Raw genomic sequence first — 19,980 nt, 5'->3', positions numbered from 1 at the left:
AATTTTATTCTTGCGTAGAGTTAACTCATTGTCAATAAAACTCACGCCTCGATAATGTAGAACGCATGCGGGGAATCGTAATACTTTCGGATTTCTCTAGTTTACTCAGGGTGAATTCTACGTAAATACATTTATCTTTTTGATAAATTTCGTTTCTTAATTATAGTCAACAAGTTGCATATACCTTTGGCAATTTAGTAACTCATTAACGTTTTAACAATGTCTCCTCTTCACTTCGTGAAATTCTTCTACCTAAGTCTGCAAAATTTGTAAATTCTGGATGCGGAGATCTATGTTAATACTTCAACAGATCAGAATATTGTCTCAGAAAAAACCAATGGATTGTGGGAAGCAGAACACCCTTGTAGCTTCCGAAAGGTCTTACAACTTTTTATCCGTATTTGTTTAACAGAGAATTCGGAAAATTCATCTTTAAGTGATATCAGTCGTTAGTTTCTGATATTCTATATATAGTATTATTACACAATTGTATCCTCTGGGTAATATTATTATTAGGGGTTACCAGAAAAGTGCTAAAATTCCGGATAAAATAGTATCGACGTTGTCGGGAATACGTATTATCAAACTCGAAATTTCTAACAATCAACACGGGCATGTTTCACGTGACTAATGTCAACTACCGACATTTTAAATAACGCGCTTCACGTCCGATTCCAGTGTCGCTTCTATTGTTGTTGTTTTTTTTTGTCCGTGCTTTGCCGTGCTTGTAATTCATCAACTGCACAATGCGTGCTATTTACGTTCTGCCGTTTGTATTCTCACGTTAAACTTTCTTTCGTTAAATTATGAAATTTGAAATTGCTTGAGATGGTGAACACAATATCCATGCACTCAACCAGTTAGAATTCATCATTGTCAGACCTCAAGTAAAATATTACTGTAAGTATAGTTGCAGTGTGTATTTGTAAGAGGTTATGTTACCAGCTCGATAAGTTCAAACTTGTAACTTTGTTGACGCGAACCACGAACGTGAAATATTATTAATTCAGGAATCTGTCGTGCGGCACAGAATGTCAGAAATCAACGAAGAGCGTGAAAAACAACTTCAAGACTTGAATAGCTTCATTCAGTTGTCTTACGAACAACTAACCAGTGTTGTATCTTCGCTAGGCTGGACCATAGAGAGCATTTCAAACGAGGTATCTCAGTTTTTGTTTCTTTCAAATGATATTTGACACTTCACACGTTTCTGAATTTCTGGAAATTCACTTAATTCAGAGCCAGACCACTGTTGCTTGCCCGTTTGATAATGGTCATCGAGTCAGGGAAGCTAGTCTTGGAAAGCATTTGGAAAAATGCCAATGGAAAGCTGAGGGGTACACGGAATATGATTTACCCCTCTCAGAGCCTTGCCCATCTGTTGATCCTTCATCTTCCATTAAATTTGGTAACAAAACTCGAACTGATATGCTTATAGATGCCTGTTTGTTTCTAAGAAACAGTTGTTCTAAATTTATTATTTGTAGATGAACATCTGCAGGATGAGGTATTGCTAAAAGCTCGCGAACAAGATCCTACAATGCATACAGGTTAGTGGTATACATTTTATATCTTCCATTTCTCTCTCATAATAATAATGTATTATCCAAATCCGTTTATCGCTATTAATTTACAACAATGACTCAATATGATGATGCCCGAACTCAGCTTATAGGTATATTAAATATTGCAATTTTTTCCAGAAGTATATCAGTGTTGTCCTTGGATTGTGCTCAATATATCCTTTTTGATATCCTTTTTATAAAGAAAAATGGACAATAACGTGCTATTTCTTGTCTGAGAAAGATGTAAATAATTATTTAGCATTGACCAGTCACGAAAAAAAAAAATTGTAAAAAATTTGCTTTATACATGACGTCATGTTTCTCAATCAAATATTCTGATGCTATCGCAACAGCAGCAGGTATCGGTGACAGATTAATTCCTCGAACATCGGACAGACTCACAGCAAGTTTCACTAGCGATGAGAGAAAAGCTGTTTACGATTACGTTATAGCCAACACAATTACGCCTGACATTGGATGTGACATTGCAGATATGAATAACGTGTGAGTTGAATAATATTTCATCAAACATGATGTTTATTTCTAAGAATAAATGATAACGTTACATTATTTTATTCAGAACCAAGAAAGACAAAGATTCTCCAAAAACTTCCCTCCTTGAGTTACTAGCACAGGAACGTAATTTGAAACGAAGAAGAGCCAAGCATCGAGGTGTTCATACAAATAAAAAATCTCAAGTTGAAATATTACGAGAAGTGATCAATCAACAGATGGAAATGTATGAAGAGTACATCACTGATTCCTTAATAAAAATAGAGCCTAAGTCTTCTGTTAAATTGGAAGCAAGTTCGTCAAATTTTCACACCGATTTTGATAAGAAAAATCTAGGAAATAAATATTCCTCCGAGTGGCCGAGAAAAAGCTCCACTAAAAGTGACAAAAAGAAGAACTTTTATGCGTTTTCGCCGGGCAAAAAATCCCCCACACAGAATAATGACCTCGATTGTGTCAAGAGAAGAAACAGGTCTCTGTCCCGAGGTAGTGAAAGACAACAGCACCACTCCAGACACACGAGAGGTCGTTCAAAGGAAAGGAGTCGGCACCAGGATGTGAGTCGTAGATACCGAAGAAGGGAAGAAAAATCGTGGAACAAGGGAGAAAATAATTATCAAACAGAGGAGGATAAAACGAAGAAGCGAAAAAAACGAGGTCGGTCGCGGGAAAGGAGTGAAAAATATGTTGAGAAATCACGGCGACATGAAAAATATGATGGTGGTTATTTCTACAAACATCAGCGTGTACGTGATACGTCTAAAAATTCGAAGAAAAACCCTTGATTATATCTCTTCATCATTTACGAGCATTGAATTAGATTCGACATTCGATCATTATTAGGACTGTACATTTAGTTCAGAAAGAAAGTCGAATCAATAACTAAAGAATTAGGGATGAAAATATGGCAATAAAATTGTTTTAAATCACATCCGAATTCAAGTTTCACCTGTATAATAACAGTATCATCCGTACTTTGTCAGTAGTTTTTGATCGATGTAATCTCATTTTATCAGCCTTACTCTAGGCAACCCGACGTACTGCAATGGTAATGACTGCAACCAACAGCACCTGATGCAAACTTCAGGTAGATCCTAGAATCACGAGTCGCGTTTATTGCCGAGGTTGAGGACTCGTGAGTTCAAAACTTCGAACGTTGTGTTAACGTGTTTGTGCTAAGGAATGGATTCAACGTTAAAAAAAAGTGGTAAAAAACACAGCACTCCTGTCTTGTATCAAAAAAATTTAGAACTATATTTTCCACTATCCGAAATACGATCGGGAGATACATCAACCTTGCGTGATGCGATTTATAGCGACTCGGACGATGGCGAGCGAAAATCAAAACAAACGCGCAGAAGAAGACTGATTCAAAACACCAATTTGTACGCTAAAATCAACAAGATTAACTCGAGCTCTGATTCTGAATATGAAACTTTCTATGAATGTGAAATAAATTCTTCGAATAACGAACGGCAGGTCACCAGCCTACTTCATAAGAAGACAGAAAATTTTTACGAAAGCACACAGTCTGATACGGATGTCACGATCCCACAAGTCGTTATTGCATCTCCTCAGCCTGGGGAATTATTTTACTCTCCAACGCAAGATATTCGCAAACACTATGGTGAATCGTTAAACTATCAGTCCAATGAATCACCACTGCATTTACAATATTGGAATTCTCCTAAGTTTCAGAGGCGTAGGTATTAGTTCTGCAGTTTTGCAATTCATAGAATACATTTGTTAAAATGTCTTGCGTTCCAGCACCTAACGTCTTGTTGTTCTCAGAATTTCAAGATCCTAGGCAGTACAGAAGCTATTCTGGACCTGGAAGAAAAGAGCGGTTGAGCCCGTCTAACATATCATTTTCCCCCAAGTGGGCAAACCCTGTCCCATCCAAATACAGTTCACCGAGTCAAATCCCACCTGTAGTTTGTGCACAGCCAAAAACTTCACCTGTTTATGAAACGAGACGTGGTAGCTCTGGATCTGGTTCAAAGAATTCACATTGGAATCGCTGCAAAATGCTTATAGCTCCGTTTCCTGAGAAAAAAAAACGTGTGGTGCCTGGGAACAGAAAAAAAGAGGAGTTGTACGATTCGAAGAAATCTCTAAAAGCTTCTAAGGAAAGCTGTGGATCAGTTTCAATGATACCAGTTGGAGCTAGGAAGCGGAGTGATAAGCGTAAGCTTCCAATTCAATCTAGTACACATACATCTTGTGATAATTTATTGTTGGGATCACCACTTCAAAAGACCAGCAAAATGGACCAAGGGCATCGTACAGCTGATCAAAATCACAAAGGCGAAAGCTTGAAAAATGATAGCAATTCCAGTTCATCAGAGGTAATTATATCCCATCCTCAGAAATCAACAATTCAAGTCATATCAAATATCAAGATAACAGATGGGCGATATGAAAATTTCTTAAAAAAACTCTACTCTAAACTTGATTGAATCAGAGCTAATCACAAATCTATTCTGACTTAAAATAAATGGGTTGTTATTACAAATATTAAAAAAAAAAATTACATTCATATCAAAATTCATGATCAACTAAAAATCTGGTTTATTTTGTGTATCTTTTTTTTTTTGTGGAATTTATTTTGTTTAATTTTCAAGGGTAATTGTTAATCGTTATGTGAAAAGAAGTTGAATATAATATATTTATTTTTTCAATGTAAGTGTAACAAACATCTACCTGGTTTTGTATATGCACTTATTTTAAGTTCTCTTGCTTTTGATTATATTAGCTGTAACTTGGCTTCCGTGAACACTTATTAGCAGCCTTGTGTATGGGAGGTTGCCAGTAAAATTTAAAATAATTAGTAAAAACTGGCTGTGAAAATTATACTTGTCGGTAATGTAACGTTTGAGCCAAAATTGTATGGCAAAGAGTCTTCCCATTTCTTGCAGTTCCTGCTACTCAAAACTTGTGCGCAAATCATTTGTGTAGTTGCTGATTGGCGATATTGTTTCCAGTTTATGATAGAACCGTGCATTTTACACTCTTTCAAAAACGACCTATGTATTTAATCTTACATCTCTATAACTTGTTCTATGCCCTATACAACGAGTTCTGTTGGAATATTCATAATGAAGTAATGAATGATTATTCACTCATTCAGGCAAAGGTACTTTCAACATTCACATAACTAAAAATTCTGAATAATATAATAATTATTTATTTAATTATAACGTACTTAAAACCTGTGTGAGACACAGATAGATAATATAAAATATTAAAATTTCAAACGTTACATGTATTATATGTTTCGAATTGAAACTAGTATTGAAAAATAATATTTATATATTTACGAATAGAAATATTAATAATATGAGTTTTTTATCTCTACGATTAGTGATGAGCATTGATATAATTAGGCAATATATCCATAACAATCTAAGTTATAATGCATCATGTTTGTATTTGAAATTGCTGTACAGAGTAAAAGTTTATTTATCATCAAACTGAAAACAAGTTGTCGAACATTTGGTGGAACCTTTGATAGGATTATGTCAAAAGGTACGGAATATGAACCGAATTTAGTTCAGGGTCAGAAAAGAATTGCTAATCGTAAATGGGACAATCAAATCACTGGAAAAGTACTGGCAAAAATGTTCGTGATCTAGAAAGATTATTATGAAAAATGTGATGTTACGTCAATGATGTCATACTAAATTGAATATCCGATGCAATTATGAATTTTTTTGGCACCTATTTCGGCTTTCTAATTTATTTGCTGACATATTACCATTCCTAACTTTAACCAAAGTACGTGGTTTCCACAAATAGTTTAGCGCAAATTTGATAGACACGTACTAGTATCAATACACAAGCTTTACATTTAGATTCACGTACGTAACGTTGAAAGTAAGATTACTTATATCGCCTCTAACAATTTATGATATTAATTCAACACATGGCTATGATAATTTCGAACGTATTCTCAGTTATCTTATGTTGCCAAGTGTTCAGAAGCGAATGAATGAGACGAATTACTTTTATTGATATAAGTTTGTATTGTATATCACTGTAAACTTCTGTATCATTTTCTAAACTGTTGTTTTTCTTCTCCATGTAAAATAAAATAAAAGTAAATTTTGTAATAAACTAACCAATGAATTTTTCAGTTACGTATCGTAACGATTAGGTAAGTTTTATATTTATCATTATAATAGATGTATTATTACTGATAATAAACTACACACAGGGCACAGGAAAACAAATTCGAACTCACTGGTGATGAGACAAATTAACGACAACAGAGTCAGGGCGGCTAGGTAGTCTAGTGGAGTAAGGCTCCGGTCAAGCATCTCTAGACGCCAGGTTTGATTCCTGACTCCGTCGTTAATTTTTCGAATTTACATTCTTTCGATAATAAACTACGTTGGTCGACAACCAGCCGAGTTGCAGTAGCAATAGGTATATCTTACTAGATAATCCGATTGATTCCCTAAGCACAAAAAGCTGGGTATAGAACATCACTAATAAGAATACAGCATTTTATAGTTGCGGTATACCACTGACTGTGTAATGTTAAATAATTATAAATAATAATAATAATGGCACAGCTAAGACAACAACTTTGCAATACACGTGCCACACGGTACTAAGCTCAGACAACACCAGCAAGTGGCTAATTCACTAATTAAGTGAAACATTTGATGGTTCAATAACGGTTATAAAGACTGTAAGTGAATTCCAGGCGCATTTACGTCTTTTAGATGGATAGATCAAGATGTATAAATATCCAAAAGTCTTTTGTCAATATGATGTCAAGATAATTCAATTCTTTTTACGATTCTTTTGAGCTCTTGGCATCTTTCGACCCTCGAGAAGTATCCTTATAATCTTTTTGCTGTTCCCTAGGCTCTCTGGAATCCCTGTCCTTAAAATCTCTCTGCGAACGTTGGCCTCGATACTTGCGATTTCCCTCACAATAATAGCTGCCACCGTTATGGTAGCCTCGTGGTCTATGTTGAAACGACGGATAACTGAAGCTTTCAGCTTTGTTTGTGCTGCTGCGGAGCTGTGGTAAGACCGTACCTCCTCCATTTGCAGAATCCTGTCCTTGTTTGTCGTGGCGACCGCGACCTCTGTACTCAGAATTGTGGTCAAAGCTGAATGAAAAAAAGTAACTTATCGATAGTAAGACGCTTATGACTTTCCCCTTGAACTAGTATTATAGAATTTCAAACAGTAAACACCTGTTATTTCCTCTAGAGCTGTGATACCAGTAACTTTGATTGTGCAATGGTGGAAATCTGTGAGAATTTTGGTCCTGTCCTCCCCCTCCACTGCCACCCCCGCCTTGTCCTCGACTTCGATGTCCGTTACTCCCATGATTACGTCCACTTGTGTTTCCATTACTTTTATTTGCTGTTGCCTTCATGGCAGCTATTTCTCTTCGCTGATCTTCGTTTTCCCGACGTAAGCAAAGCACCATTGCTTCTGCATCTTCTAAGCGTGCGGCAAGGTCTGCTTGAAAAGCTTGCACGCCACTCCCTACTTGAACACCAACTTCGGCAGCAGCTGGCTTCTCTGCCAAACGCTGTAGCGAATCTAATTTCCTGAAATAATACGAAGCTTATATAAACTTCTTTTTCACTGAATCACAGTGTAATTTTTAGCTTGGTTTTCAGAAGCAAACTAATGTCATTTACTTTTTCTCCTGGTCAACAATTCCAATCAAGTATTGATTTTGCGATTTTGCTTCTTGAAGAGAGACTTTCAGGTCTTGAAGATCACGTTCCAAAAGTTCAACTTGAAGAGAAGAAACATTTACGGAACCTGGGCTGCCCTGAAAGTTTTAACGATTTGTCACATTTACATTTAATTTTACTTTTACCTAACATGTCAAAATGTCTTTTGCAAATACTAAACGTTACTAATATTTTTACAGACCTTGGACTTTGCAAATCCTGCTACAGTATCTTCCGGAGATGAAGGGTTGCTCACAGTGTTCACTGGACCATTTGAAAATACAAGTTGAAACTGCAAATCTGGTGAAATGGAGAAACTGGGATGAAAGAAATATCTTATGAGATCCAATGAGTGATGGACGAAAAAGGGCCTCTTGTCGCCAACAAACCTCTGTTTCTTTGACGCAGTGTTTCTACTTCCTTTTGCAAGGCAACTAGTATTGCTTGATGTTGCTCCTGCAGAAATTTCATGTTTTGCTCAAGCTGAGCTGCTCTATCTCCGCTCTCATTTGTTTGCTTGTGATGTACAGCCAACTCATTTCTGTTGGCCACTGCAACGAGTTCAGCATGAGGCTTCTTTGTCTGTATCAAAAGTTTTAAAAGTATGAAGTATTAGTAGTATTAGCACTCAGAATTTTTCTACATCCTCTAGATGCAAATAAAATTACCGGAGAGACAAAAGATGCAGTGAAATAAACGAATAGGAGACTTACTTGTGCAAAAGGTACTGTCGGCAGTTTAACAAGAACCTTAGACGTCATCGCTATGATTATTGTTTTCTTTTAAATGAATTTGTCAGAGGGTTAACAAACTTTTTAAATCTGCAACGCGACCGCATCCAATTTTGAATCCAACGAAATCATGTCGAGGAGTATAGAGAATTTGAATCTAGCAAGGCCTTGATTGATTCATATGTTATCGTTGCTGCATTCACGCGTTGAGAAAGTCTTTATTATTTTCAACCTGTAAGTAATAGCTGTTAAAGTCTCTATCTTATAATGAGTTTGTCATGCAAAAATATTAAAGTAATTAAGATATCCTGAAGAGATTGGTGCTGTGACAAAGAATATGCAAAAATAATTATGTCAAGTCGAATTACAAAATTATAAATACGTTTTGACATCTTTGTGACGATACGGCAAAAATTTTGACACCTGTGAGCAGAACAGGTAAGCAAATGCATAAATACATACATGTGTGTAAATGAAATATTGACAAAAGTATAAAAAAAAAAAAAAAATGCAAGCAAAGAAAATTATCCAACAACAAAACGTCTCTCAAAACAATTGTCAAGTCTACTGAATTCGCCTGTACCTAGTTATGTTGGAAAATAGTCTGTTGCACTGCTCGTTTTCCTTGCCTCTTTTATTTATACTTTTTACTTTTTGGCACGACGTACGTTTTCTGTGATACGCGATACGATCTGTAACGAATAAAACACCGGGTTCTGTGACAGACTAGCACAATGCTGGAATCCTCGCGCCTTGAATAAACGAGGATTGAAAATGCCGAAAGTATTGATCCGGGCAAACTCAGTTCTCGTCGACACAAGGGGACGACTGGGCACTACTGTTTGCCAACTCCCGATCTATCGCCCCTAATTTCTAACGTAGACTAAAGTGATTAGAAATAAATTAAAAAAAAAAAAAATGTCTACCATATAGTCTACACGAAGATGATCACTTTTATTTCAAAGCATATGTTATATTTTTTTAAATAAAACCGCTAAAGATCGGGTGAACGATCGTTTATCGGGGATTCCCGTTCAGTCGATCGGAAAACAAGAACGTTGATTGGCTATCGAACGGGGTGGTAGTTGATTCATGGGGTGAACGTAGTTAGATGGTAAAAAGTTTTAGTCTAGTTTCACGATCTGTGTCGAGTCTTTTACGTTCGCGGGTTTACGTAAACAAGAGAATTTTTATTTTATTTTCCAACACACACCTGTCACTCGAAGCAGCGTATTTTTACCGCACGTTAATCGACAAAAATATATTTTTTCTTTCGGTTTAGACAATTTGATATTCACCATTTACGAACAGAGACCTGATATCATTTAATTACCCACTGAAGGTTTCTACGCGCGAGGTGTAACGATTTATAAGTATGTCATTCCTACTAAAATCTATGGAGCAGTTCAATTATCTCAGCAACAAGGAGAGGGAGAATTTCTTCTTATCCGAAGATGATGACGAAGATGAATTTGACTTCAAGGTAGACTTAATTGCAATTCACTCTAGAACGATATTTGTTTTAATTTTTTACGACTTGGCAATTCTTTCACGTGCCTCGGACTTGGAACGCCTCGTCAACTGACCATTGATAAGGGAAATAAGTAACTAATGCTCTGTTTTCACCCCACACAGTATGTTCCTGCGAGTCAGTTCAAAAATGTTGTGAAAAATGTAAGGAGACAGAAAATTAAAATGAACGATGAACGGAAATGGAACTCATTTGTGAAAGAACAGCAATCGCTAGAGGAATCAGAGAACATACTGACCAACTTAGATCCTCTGGCGATGAGGAACATCAAAGAATTTCTGCGCGAGAATGTTGGCAATGTTGATAGGGAGCTGAAGAGGCTTGAAGAAGATGCTATGCCTGAAATAAATCAAATTTTCAAAAGCGTCGACACTGTAAAGAAGCCACAGACTCACACTGTGGTAGGTATCAATAGGTCGTCATCGAGAAATCCAATGCACAATTCAATCTTAGTGATAAAATAACGTTTCAGGTACAGGGATTGGTGAAAGCACCAACGACAAAGGAAACTGGTACAGGAAGTTCGAATGTCTTACTTACTATTCCAGAAGAACATAATCTGCATAACACGCGCAGCAAATTGGACAAGCCGAAGCCCAAGCATGAAAACAACACCAGGAAGTCATCCTCAGATCATATGGTACTGAGAAAAAATCAATCAAGGAAATTGCTCCATGTAATGGATGATTCGGAGTATAATTCCAGCCCAGAGCAGAGCCCAGATAGAGTCAGTGATAAGGCAGAAGATTTTTATGCGAGACGGGATCCAATAGTAGTCCAAAGAGTTCTTGCTATTCAAAAAAAGATTTCCTCGGTGTTAGATGAGATTTCATTCCAATTGGACAGAATTCCGCTTCCAGATGGCGACAGAGATCTTTCTCGGAGACTCCAGCGTGTTGCTGAATTTTCCGTTAGATTTTCCAGATATTATTTGTACGACTTGGGAAGACAAATAACAGACATGCAGCAACACATTCGCGCTATGTCCCCTAATGCGCGACCAAGACCCTGTCAAAGGAGCGTTACCTTTCATCTTCAAGCCATTAGTCAGAAGTTGATCACTGCGCATCAGATATTACTTCAAGGTTTGAGTGCTTATTGCAAGCATATACCGACTTCCATTGTTAAGGGACACCCTGGCAAGCTGAAAGAAATCCTGCAGGTGGTAATGGACCTGAAAGATATCTGCAACAAGGTTAACATTACCTCGGAGCATTATGGATCTGGAGATGCAGATATGCAGCCGCTTGTGAGTTGTCACATTCGTTTTTAGTATTTGCCAAATTATGCATGAAAGCCTTGCAGATGTTTTCGGTAATAATGATCTCTTGTGTTGACTGAATAAATTTAGATCAATGAGACTCATAAAAAGTGTGGCGTCATTCTCTCAAAGCTGCAACTGAAAGGCCTTGGATCAGACGATTCACAATTAATGAGTCATACAACCCCATCTACAACAGCTGCTGCACAAACATCTTCACGATCCAGACGAAGGTGTAAACAAAAACGATTATCTAGTCGGCTCAGCATGTATAGCACGGAAGCAAATGTTCCAAAGACACACACCACCCGAAGATCAAGTAAGTTAAACATAATTACAATGAAGATTAAATCAGACTACAAATGAATGGAGTAATATTTACGGTAAAGTCTAAGTGATTTATCGAACGTCTTATCTCCTTCCCCCAAATTTTTACAGGCACGTGCTTTTTGAAGGAAAAAAAATACTCCAATACAAATTCAAAGTTTATGCAGTACAATCGTTTAGCAACTCCTAAGCAACCAAATCCGAGTCCTGCAACTGTTAAATCGTTGCCCAAAGAAATAACTAGAATTCATCCTCAAAAAGTAAGACATCCTCAGAAGGAAGATAATATCAGAACAATGATGGACATGTTACCACCGGCAGACTCTGATGTTGTAAGCAAAAATCGCTCAACAAATTAGATTCTCCTATTACAGGTGATGGATCAGTACCTTCCATAATGTTTATTTCATTATCCAGAGTAGCAGTATTGATGCAGTGCCGATGAACAGATATTTTTGTACGAACTTGGTGACTGAAAAACCTGAAATGCCTCGACAGTTTTCTACGAGACCCAAAATTCCATCACATAGGACAACTAGTAAAGAATTGCAGAAGGTAAAAAGCAGCAAAACACTTATGGACGATCAAGAGTTGACCAAAAGAGTTACCATGATCACAGACGAACACTTATCATCGCTGGTACCTGTTATCGCTGATCTCATGTCTGTGATTACAAGCAAGGTGAAATCTTTGGATGGTTAAATTATATTTTACTAGGATTTTTCCGTAAATTTAACTTGATAAAAAAAGGAAAGTTTTCGTCATAAACTTTTTATTTTTGCAGCAAAACGACTTTGAAATAAGGCCGGTATCATCAACTTCAATGGAAACGCTTTTGGAATTCTTACAAAAATATCAATCCCCACAAAGTGAAGCGACAAAACTAACATCGCTCAGTTGCAATCGGTATTTTTTATTCTTACTTTATCAAATAAAATTCCTTGTCTCATGAATTGCATGTAACGAGTTTAGAACATATTTTTGAATAGATCCAAAGAAATCAGAAGTGGTTCGAAGAATATGCAGTTAATATGTGTGCCGTATGACGAGGAAAAGGATAAGGAATCGAAATGCAGTGATTACCCTTGTGAAATAAATTTGGAATGCTTGGACGAGACATCAGAAGTTCCTGAAGAAGTGACGACCATTAATTTATTCAATATAGAAACTAATTTAAAAATATTATTGATAAGTTGCACATTTATTCCAATTTACAGGAAACCACGCTCAGAATAGTTACTTCTACTCACGACATAAAGAAAAGCCCAGTGCAACTAATAGCACCTGTATCATTGGATTTTATAATTTCTGAATACCATCACAGATACAAATCCTTTATTCAGGCTAGTCCTATGTATTTGAGCAATACGAACAACAAACCGTGGGATGTTGTTGCATGGTAAATACGACTGAACGACATATTTTACGTTATAGATTAAGTTCGTTCAAAGATCCAAATCAGTCGAATTTCAATTTAATTCCCTCTTTGTTTTCTCTTTGATCCAGGATCGCTGACAAGCTTGTGGATGAATTGATAGCTGAAATATCTAAGGAACTTCAAATGGATAATATTATAAAGAAAATGTTTGATTTAGAATTTCAGGAGTTCTAGCAGCTAAGCAATTCTGTGCACGTGGAAAGATAACGATTCTGGAGAGTGAAAGCGATGTAGAAAAAGAACAATGCGAATTCTGAGGAATTGTTAAAAAATTACTAACTTTTGTACCATCATTTTACTTTTTTGTAAATAAACTATTATGTTTTCCATTTAATGCGTGAAATAAAATGTAACTGTTAAGACCTCTTGCCAAAAATTGAAATTTCGCGGGTCATTGTTAGAAAAACAAAGAAACGGCAGTTTACGATTTTTGAAACATTTGAAACTCGTAATTCGATCAATCGATGTCCGCACGTTGAGCGTATTCAAATGTTTTTCTTGAAGTTCGAATAATATTTCGCTGTTCGAACGCCGATTATTATTCGAAAGTGAATAGAACCCTCAGGAATAAAGAATATTTCAGATTCTTGATTAAAAACTTTAGATAGAGCAATTGAAAAAGTCCTTGAGTAATAATGGCTGGAGTACATAGATTAACATTAAGCTCCTTGCAACCAGAAATAAAAAATTCCTTAATCATTGGTATAATAATCAGTAAGCAGGAAGTAAAGATATTCCAAGCGAAAAATACGAGCTGTAAGTAAGCTTTTATTATCATTATCATCACAAATATTTGATTCAGTTATTCGCAGAGTTTAATTTTGTTCCATATGTTTTCCATAAGGTGTTTCAATATTTTACCACATCATAAAATAATTGATCAGCCTTGATGTTTTTATTACAGTCAGTACAGGGGAAAGAGGCGTGTGGAACTTCACACTGAGAGATTCCGTCATAGATTTTGCCAATGTGACAGTATGGGGAAGCAAAGAGTACATCGAAGGATTGTACACAAATTTTCGTATAGGACAAGTTGGTTTGTACATATTGCTCGAAGAAATGATTAGACAGTATCTCGACAAGATTTTTTTTCAAAAAGTTTTATTTCTTCAAACGTTACAGTTGAATTGGTTAATCCAAAAATCAGTCTGCGTCAGGGCAACGACAGGGGAGAAATGTTTGTTCCATCTGTCTCGTCTCAATTCAATATTACCCTGAATCAAGGAACTTCGGATATGCACATCCACAATTCCCCAGATCGGGCTAAGTACGTTAGTTTGCTCACGCTACCGACAAAAAATCTTAATCAAATACAGCCGTTGGATGCTGTTATGAAGAATATTGAACAAATGAAAAATGAGCATGTCGATATCATGGTCGTTCTCATGTCGGTAAGTGCACCAAGCAGAAAATAAATCACATTCTATTGTAGCGCTTCATAGAAGAATATTTGATAGGCACAAGTTAATAATTGACTCGAATTTTGCGATGCCCACCTACTTAGTTGCACATACACCTGTAAGTAATTTTTTCAGATGACTCCAATGCGCCAGTTAACAACAAAAGATGGAAGAGATACAGTATGTCGTGATATTGATGTAAATGATGGTTCTATCGAGGCTTCAGTGAACCTACGTATTTGGGGAATTGACTGGGTAGAGAGGGCAGAATTCTGGCAAACCCGCCACACTGTCCTACTCCTAGCAGATGTCCTCATTACTTTCAACACGTTCAAGAAAAAGATGGCTTTAACAATCGGCACGTAAAAGGCCACGAGCAAATATTACCTAATGTGAATAATATCTGTACATCAGAGTTGCATTTAATATTATAATTTTTTTTGCTTTTCTCAGGAAGGAAAACTTTGATTACGGAAAATCCCAATGTTCCTCAAGCTCAAATCGTTAGGGCTGCGATTCGACATTTACCCGAACAACCTCTGATATCTGGAACTTCAGAAACTAACCGTAATCAATCTTATTATTGTTGTTGAAGCCTTATACAATTACAATGAAATTTTATGGAAATGAAAATGTTTCCATGATTATTTTGAACTATTCTAGCAAGCAGTGTCACAAATTTGATGACTGTGCGACAGATTTGTGAGAAAGTGGAACACAACGAATCCAATGTTGAACAAGTACTGTTCACAGCTCTTATTCATGTAGTCATTAACCAGATGAATTTTGAACATAAATCTGTTGTGTCGACAAAGTGGCAAGTACTTTTGCTTCAATGTAATCCACGTAACATCCGAACGATTTTTACTAAAGATTCATTGTTTATGTTTCTAGTGCGCTATGTAAGAAATGGGTACAGCCTGATAAGGAGTCTTGCTTGAATCCCAATTGTCCATGCGGCAATGGGACACGAACGCCTGAAAATGTGTCCCATTTCAACTTCAAGTTGAACGTAAGCGATCATACCGGACACCTCGTTGGTTGTAGATTAATTGGTGTTGCTGCTGAGGATTTTCTCAAGTGCACTGTTCAAGATTTCAAGGTAAGACGACTTGTCGATAATTGAAAAGGTAAACTTTAATACAAATTTAAAATATTTTGGTTTAGGGAATGTCTTTGAAAGAGCGGGACGAACTGAAGTGGCACTGTCTGCTGGAAAAGTGCAGCATTGTACTGCAAGTTGTTGGCCCGACAGCTTCGTGGCCTTCACCTGTATATAATGTCCTGTCAGTGAAACGGCTTGAAGAAAATATGCGACCTGGAGAAAATGCAAGCACCAGTGGATTATATTCTTAAACAGAGAGTGCAAAAAAATTGTTAACCACCGAAAAAATTTTGAGAATGGACAGTTTCAATAATTGATTCAATAACCGATCGTATAAGAAATGACAAAATATTTATTCGTATTTTTTTTTTAGTACATATATATCCTTCAATACATAATAATACTTTCCTGAAATATTGAATACATATATACTCAACGTTTTGATTTGATTTTAAACCTGAAAGTAATCACTTGTTTCAGCAGTAGAGGTTTAGGCAAATTCCGTATCAATTATGGTATATAATACATAATAGTCTTTCAATGTATTAAATGTAGCTTACTGGATACTCTGGTGTAGATCTGTAATATTGTAGTTAAAGTTACAAAATTGGCGTGTGGAGTTCTTCTGGATGGAATGGAACATTTCTAATATTTCCTGGTAGTACCATTGGGACCACTTTTATGCGAAAGTCGTAAGGAAGAAAATCTTGACAGAATTTATAGAAATCGTTTCTAGTTTTTATTATTCCCAGATGAGCCATTTCTTTTATTAAATCCTGTACATTTTCCTTATAGTTTTCATATTTTTTACGTCTGATTACCAGTGATACAACGTCACTTAATAAAGTAATAAACTTTTCAGACCGAATCCTGGCTTTGAGTTTGTATTTTGGTTCCATTTGTTTCCACAAAAATTTATACAAGTGATTGGTAGCCCATAGTTTGGGTCTTGGAAGCTTTGGTCTTTTATATACTTTTCCATCCACAATATAAGCTTTGTTAGGTTCCACTAATGGTGTTTTACGCTGGTTTCTGACAGGATTCTTCTGGCTTGCCAATTTTTCTGAATTAGTAACAGCAGCCCTCGGCTTTGCAGTCTTTATAAAGTAGGATTCAATTCCACTGTTCTGTGGCAAACCAAATTTCTTCTTCAATTGTTCAAGTGCACCTTTTAGGCGAGCCGCTTTTTCAGGATCTGTTTGAGTACTCAGTTGCGCTCTCTGTGACAAATCAAGATGCTGAGTTGATTCTCTTTCATTGTGAGAATCAGAGCCTGTGTTTTTTTCTATAACATCTTGAGCAGCGCTAGTGGCTCCAAAGTTCCTTTCAGAGCTGCTTTTATTTTTGTTGCTGGAGAATAGTCCCTTACTTTTTCTTGTCGTATCGCCATTGATTTTCGGCAATGATTTAGAAACTTCCCCTACGTTCTGTATCTCTTTCCAACTAGTGTTCACACTAGGCTGAAATTCGTCATTTCCAGAAATTTCTTCAAAAGAACGCACCTCAGGCAGCTTTGATGAACTACGTGTGACTACTTTTGTAAGACTGACAGAACTCTTGGAGATAACTTCATCTCTAGTAATATCTTCACGATCTTCCTCTTCATCAGAAGTTATCATTAATCTAATGTTGGATCGCTCCTCTGTTATTTCATGATCGTATAGAGAATTCCTGTTACTTGCAGCACGTGACTGGCTAGCAAATTCTTCTGGGTCAGCGTTGCTTTTGCTTCTAGATTGACGGATTGGTAATCTTGGTGATGGACGTACTGGCGTGTCTTCATCGTAGTTTCTAGTCATGGATTGTCTCTCAAAATCAGACTTTTCTGATTCGTACCTCGAACGTGTATGAGTATCAATTTTTTCACGTTCAGGGGTCTCAGAGTAAACAGGAGAACTGGAAGATTCCAAGGCTTGTGCAAACACTTGTTCCTGATTACTTTTTCGCTTTTTACGAAGAAAAGTCCCCCGTGATTTCTCGATACTGTCTTCTGAATGTAAATCCCTTTGTGGTGCCAGAATGTTGCTTTGTGAACCTGTCGAAAAAATTAATTGTCCAACGTCGATAGATGTGAAGATTATTAGATTAGTTAGATTACTCGAACTTTGTATAAAATGCCTTTCATATTGATTCCCACAACCCATGAAACTGTAGTATCAGACTTTGATTTAATAAAAAGATTTAAAGTTTACCTATGATTTGAGATGGCTGAGTGCCAGATTCAGTAATTACTTCATTTTGATTTGACTTCACTACCCCTTTATTTGAAGACCGATCACTCAGCTGTTCGTCTTCACTTTCATCGTTTAACAATTCAGAAAAATTCAGTGTTTTTCTCTTCCTAGTTGCTGTAAAGATGGTACGCTTCTTACGGGGTGATTTTGCTTGTGGAGATTTCGAAGTCTGCGAACTGATATCTACAATCAAATGAGAATGTAGAAAATTACATTTACGAACATTTTCAATACCAATAATTTAGATATCACCTGCCCAACTGCTCAAAAAATAGCTCTATACCTGTAATTGTTTCCTTCTGAATTGACTTCACCACCCCTTCATTCGAAGACTGATCACCCAGTTGTTCGTCTTCACTTTTATCATTTAATAGTTCAGAAAAATTTGGTGTTTTTCTCTTCCTAGTTGCTGTAAAGGTGGTACGCTTCTTACGGGGTGATTTTGCTTTTGGAGATTCTGAAACTCGCGAACTGATATCTACAACCAAAGGAGAATGTAGAATATTATATTTACGAACATTTTCAATACAAATAATTTAAATTTCACCTGCCCAACTGCTCAAAAAATAGCTCTATACCTGTAATTGTTTCCTTCTGATTTGAGTTCACCACATCTTCATTTGAAGACTGGTCACCTAGCTGTTCGTCTTCACTTTCATCAGTCAATAATTCAGAAAAATTCGGTATTTTTCTCTTCCTAGTTGCTGTAAAGATGGTTCGCTTCTTACGGGGTGATTTTGCTTGTGGAGATTCCAAAACCCGCGAGCTGACATCTATGACCAAATAAAAATGTAAAAAATTACATTCATGAAGATTTTCAACATCAATAATTTAAATTTCACCTGCCCAGTTGCTCATAAAATAGCTGTTTACCTGTTGATGAATTGTTCTGTAACTCATTGCGGTTCTGTGACGATGGACGTTTTAATTTCAATGTTTCTGCACTGTTAATAGACAGATTACTGTGATGGGCCACTATATTTTCATGAGGTGAGCTACTAATCGAATGCGATTCTTCTAATACATTTTCAAAAACATTGGGCAAATTGTTTTCAGGATTTTCATTAAGGTTCTCAGACACTCCTATTGGCGTAACTTGTCTTCTTTTTTTGAACGGCAGCTTCCGGACCTTTTCTATACTTTTACTAGTATCAGAAGTCGATGGGGAGACACTTGTGTCTTGCTTATCTCTGTCCTGAGTGGACCGATCACCCTTTTCAGAACTAATTGATACTTTTGATGATTCTAGTACATCAGAAAAAACATTCTTCTGTAAGCTCTCTCGCTTATTATGACGCAGTCTAGACTTCTGCTTAATCAGACTTTCGTCTATGGATGAAACATTCGAGATGTCTGAATCTGGCACATGGTTTTCTGGAATTGATAATTTAATTATGACACTCAAACAAGTTTGCTTTATTATAACAGTTCTTCAAGTATTGCATGTGCAGTCAACTCTAAGGAATGGTAACCATGGAGTGCCTTGTAGTGAAATCAACTGCATTTAGTTAAAAATCACTGCAAGGCTGTAGAAGTATTTATAAACTTGGGCTTACTCGACACATGGCTTTTATTCCTGGCAGCGGTAGATTGAACGCGCTTATGGGGTAGAATATCTGGTGTGTTATCGAGATCCTTCCACCAGGACTTTCGCAGCGGTGTTAAATCGGGCTCAGAATTTGAATCAAGTGTCGTTGCCTCATTTTGAATTGCACTGAAGCGCTTTGATGGACGTATGCTTACGGAATTATTTTCCAATTCTCGAAACCACAATGGATTACCTTAAGATACAAAGTTTCGTTCTGATGTGAAGTCAACGAGGGATGATAGTTGTTTAGTATAAAGTGACTGTCAAATCAACTCACCTTCATCGTCAATGTCGACGTTTGAATCGGAATCGAGTACGCCAGAAATTTCACTCTGAAAGCTTTGCCTGATACGTCGTCGTGAACTTCGACGGTCCGAATATCGCTTAGACATCTCCAAGTTTTTATCTAACGTTTTCGTCAAGTTTTCACGGTAAGATAAGCTTTTGATCGAATACAACGTTTTTACGTAATTTCAAACATTGTTTTCCTTCAGATGAGTGATTTGCGAGCACTTGCGCACATGGAAAAAATCTGGGTGTAGATGGTTGACAGTATTTGTAAACTAATGGTGGTTTAGT

General features: G+C 36.6%; 5 protein-coding genes across 10 annotated transcripts; 3 read left to right on the top strand and 2 right to left on the bottom strand.

Annotated features, from left to right (window-relative positions):
* Positions 1-706: 706 nt before the first annotated feature.
* LOC124303557 (U11/U12 small nuclear ribonucleoprotein 48 kDa protein-like) lies at positions 707-6,198 on the top strand. 4 transcript variants are annotated; one of them, XR_006907937.1, is made up of 7 exons: positions 707-900; positions 1,011-1,160; positions 1,240-1,408; positions 1,488-1,550; positions 1,919-2,069; positions 2,146-3,780; positions 3,870-6,198. XR_006907937.1 is itself a non-coding variant. In XM_046760892.1 (6 exons), exons 2-6 carry the CDS (start codon positions 1,032-1,034, stop codon positions 2,861-2,863), a joined length of 1,230 nt encoding a protein of 409 aa, XP_046616848.1. In that variant the 5' UTR covers positions 707-900; position 1,031; the 3' UTR covers positions 2,864-6,198. The 4 variants fall into 4 exon arrangements, 3 of the variants coding, with proteins under 3 accessions (XP_046616848.1, XP_046616849.1, XP_046616850.1); XM_046760892.1 differs by having other exon boundaries at positions 1,031-1,160; positions 2,146-6,198; XM_046760893.1 differs by having other exon boundaries at positions 1,012-1,160; positions 2,146-6,198.
* On the bottom strand, positions 5,802-10,374 carry LOC124303558 (uncharacterized). Of its 2 annotated transcripts, none has more exons than XM_046760896.1 (7): positions 10,287-10,374; positions 8,500-8,749; positions 8,176-8,368; positions 7,989-8,086; positions 7,748-7,884; positions 7,292-7,654; positions 5,802-7,204 (listed from the first exon to the last, which is right to left on the bottom strand). In XM_046760896.1, exons 2-7 carry the CDS (start codon positions 8,545-8,547, stop codon positions 6,880-6,882), a joined length of 1,164 nt encoding a protein of 387 aa, XP_046616852.1. In that variant the 5' UTR covers positions 8,548-8,749; positions 10,287-10,374; the 3' UTR covers positions 5,802-6,879. The 2 variants fall into 2 exon arrangements, with proteins under 2 accessions (XP_046616852.1, XP_046616851.1); XM_046760895.1 differs by lacking the exon at positions 10,287-10,374 and adding an exon at positions 9,101-9,358.
* Positions 9,422-13,408, top strand: LOC124303554 (uncharacterized). The gene is made up of 11 exons (XM_046760886.1): positions 9,422-9,631; positions 9,860-10,000; positions 10,153-10,449; positions 10,521-11,297; positions 11,400-11,628; positions 11,748-11,968; positions 12,054-12,317; positions 12,421-12,542; positions 12,626-12,773; positions 12,854-13,035; positions 13,143-13,408. The coding sequence occupies exons 2-11, from the start codon at positions 9,893-9,895 to the stop codon at positions 13,246-13,248; spliced, it is 2,454 nt and encodes an 817-aa protein (XP_046616842.1). The 5' UTR covers positions 9,422-9,631; positions 9,860-9,892; the 3' UTR covers positions 13,249-13,408.
* A 61-nt stretch (positions 13,409-13,469) lies between these two features.
* LOC124303556 (meiosis-specific with OB domain-containing protein) lies at positions 13,470-15,832 on the top strand. Its single transcript, XM_046760891.1, has 8 exons — positions 13,470-13,830; positions 13,979-14,110; positions 14,197-14,465; positions 14,610-14,832; positions 14,928-15,041; positions 15,138-15,291; positions 15,369-15,576; positions 15,642-15,832. The coding sequence occupies exons 1-8, from the start codon at positions 13,710-13,712 to the stop codon at positions 15,828-15,830; spliced, it is 1,410 nt and encodes a 469-aa protein (XP_046616847.1). The 5' UTR covers positions 13,470-13,709; the 3' UTR covers positions 15,831-15,832.
* Positions 15,833-15,987: 155 nt separating this feature from the next.
* LOC124303552 (serine/threonine-protein kinase PRP4 homolog) lies at positions 15,988-19,933 on the bottom strand. 2 transcript variants are annotated; one of them, XM_046760884.1, is made up of 7 exons: positions 19,679-19,933; positions 19,370-19,594; positions 18,687-19,187; positions 18,392-18,586; positions 18,097-18,291; positions 17,772-17,996; positions 15,989-17,614 (listed from the first exon to the last, which is right to left on the bottom strand). In XM_046760884.1, the coding sequence occupies exons 1-7, from the start codon at positions 19,791-19,793 to the stop codon at positions 16,179-16,181; spliced, it is 2,892 nt and encodes a 963-aa protein (XP_046616840.1). In that variant the 5' UTR covers positions 19,794-19,933; the 3' UTR covers positions 15,989-16,178. The 2 variants fall into 2 exon arrangements, with proteins under 2 accessions (XP_046616841.1, XP_046616840.1); XM_046760885.1 differs by lacking the exon at positions 18,097-18,291 and having other exon boundaries at positions 15,988-17,614.
* Between the last annotated feature and the right edge of the window lie 47 nt (positions 19,934-19,980).

This window comes from Neodiprion virginianus, chromosome 4, assembly GCF_021901495.1.
Source record: "Neodiprion virginianus isolate iyNeoVirg1 chromosome 4, iyNeoVirg1.1, whole genome shotgun sequence".
NCBI lineage: Eukaryota > Metazoa > Arthropoda > Insecta > Hymenoptera > Diprionidae > Neodiprion > Neodiprion virginianus.
The sequence above is the reverse complement of the archived record's forward strand: the minus strand, read 5'-3'. Positions and strand labels throughout refer to the sequence as shown.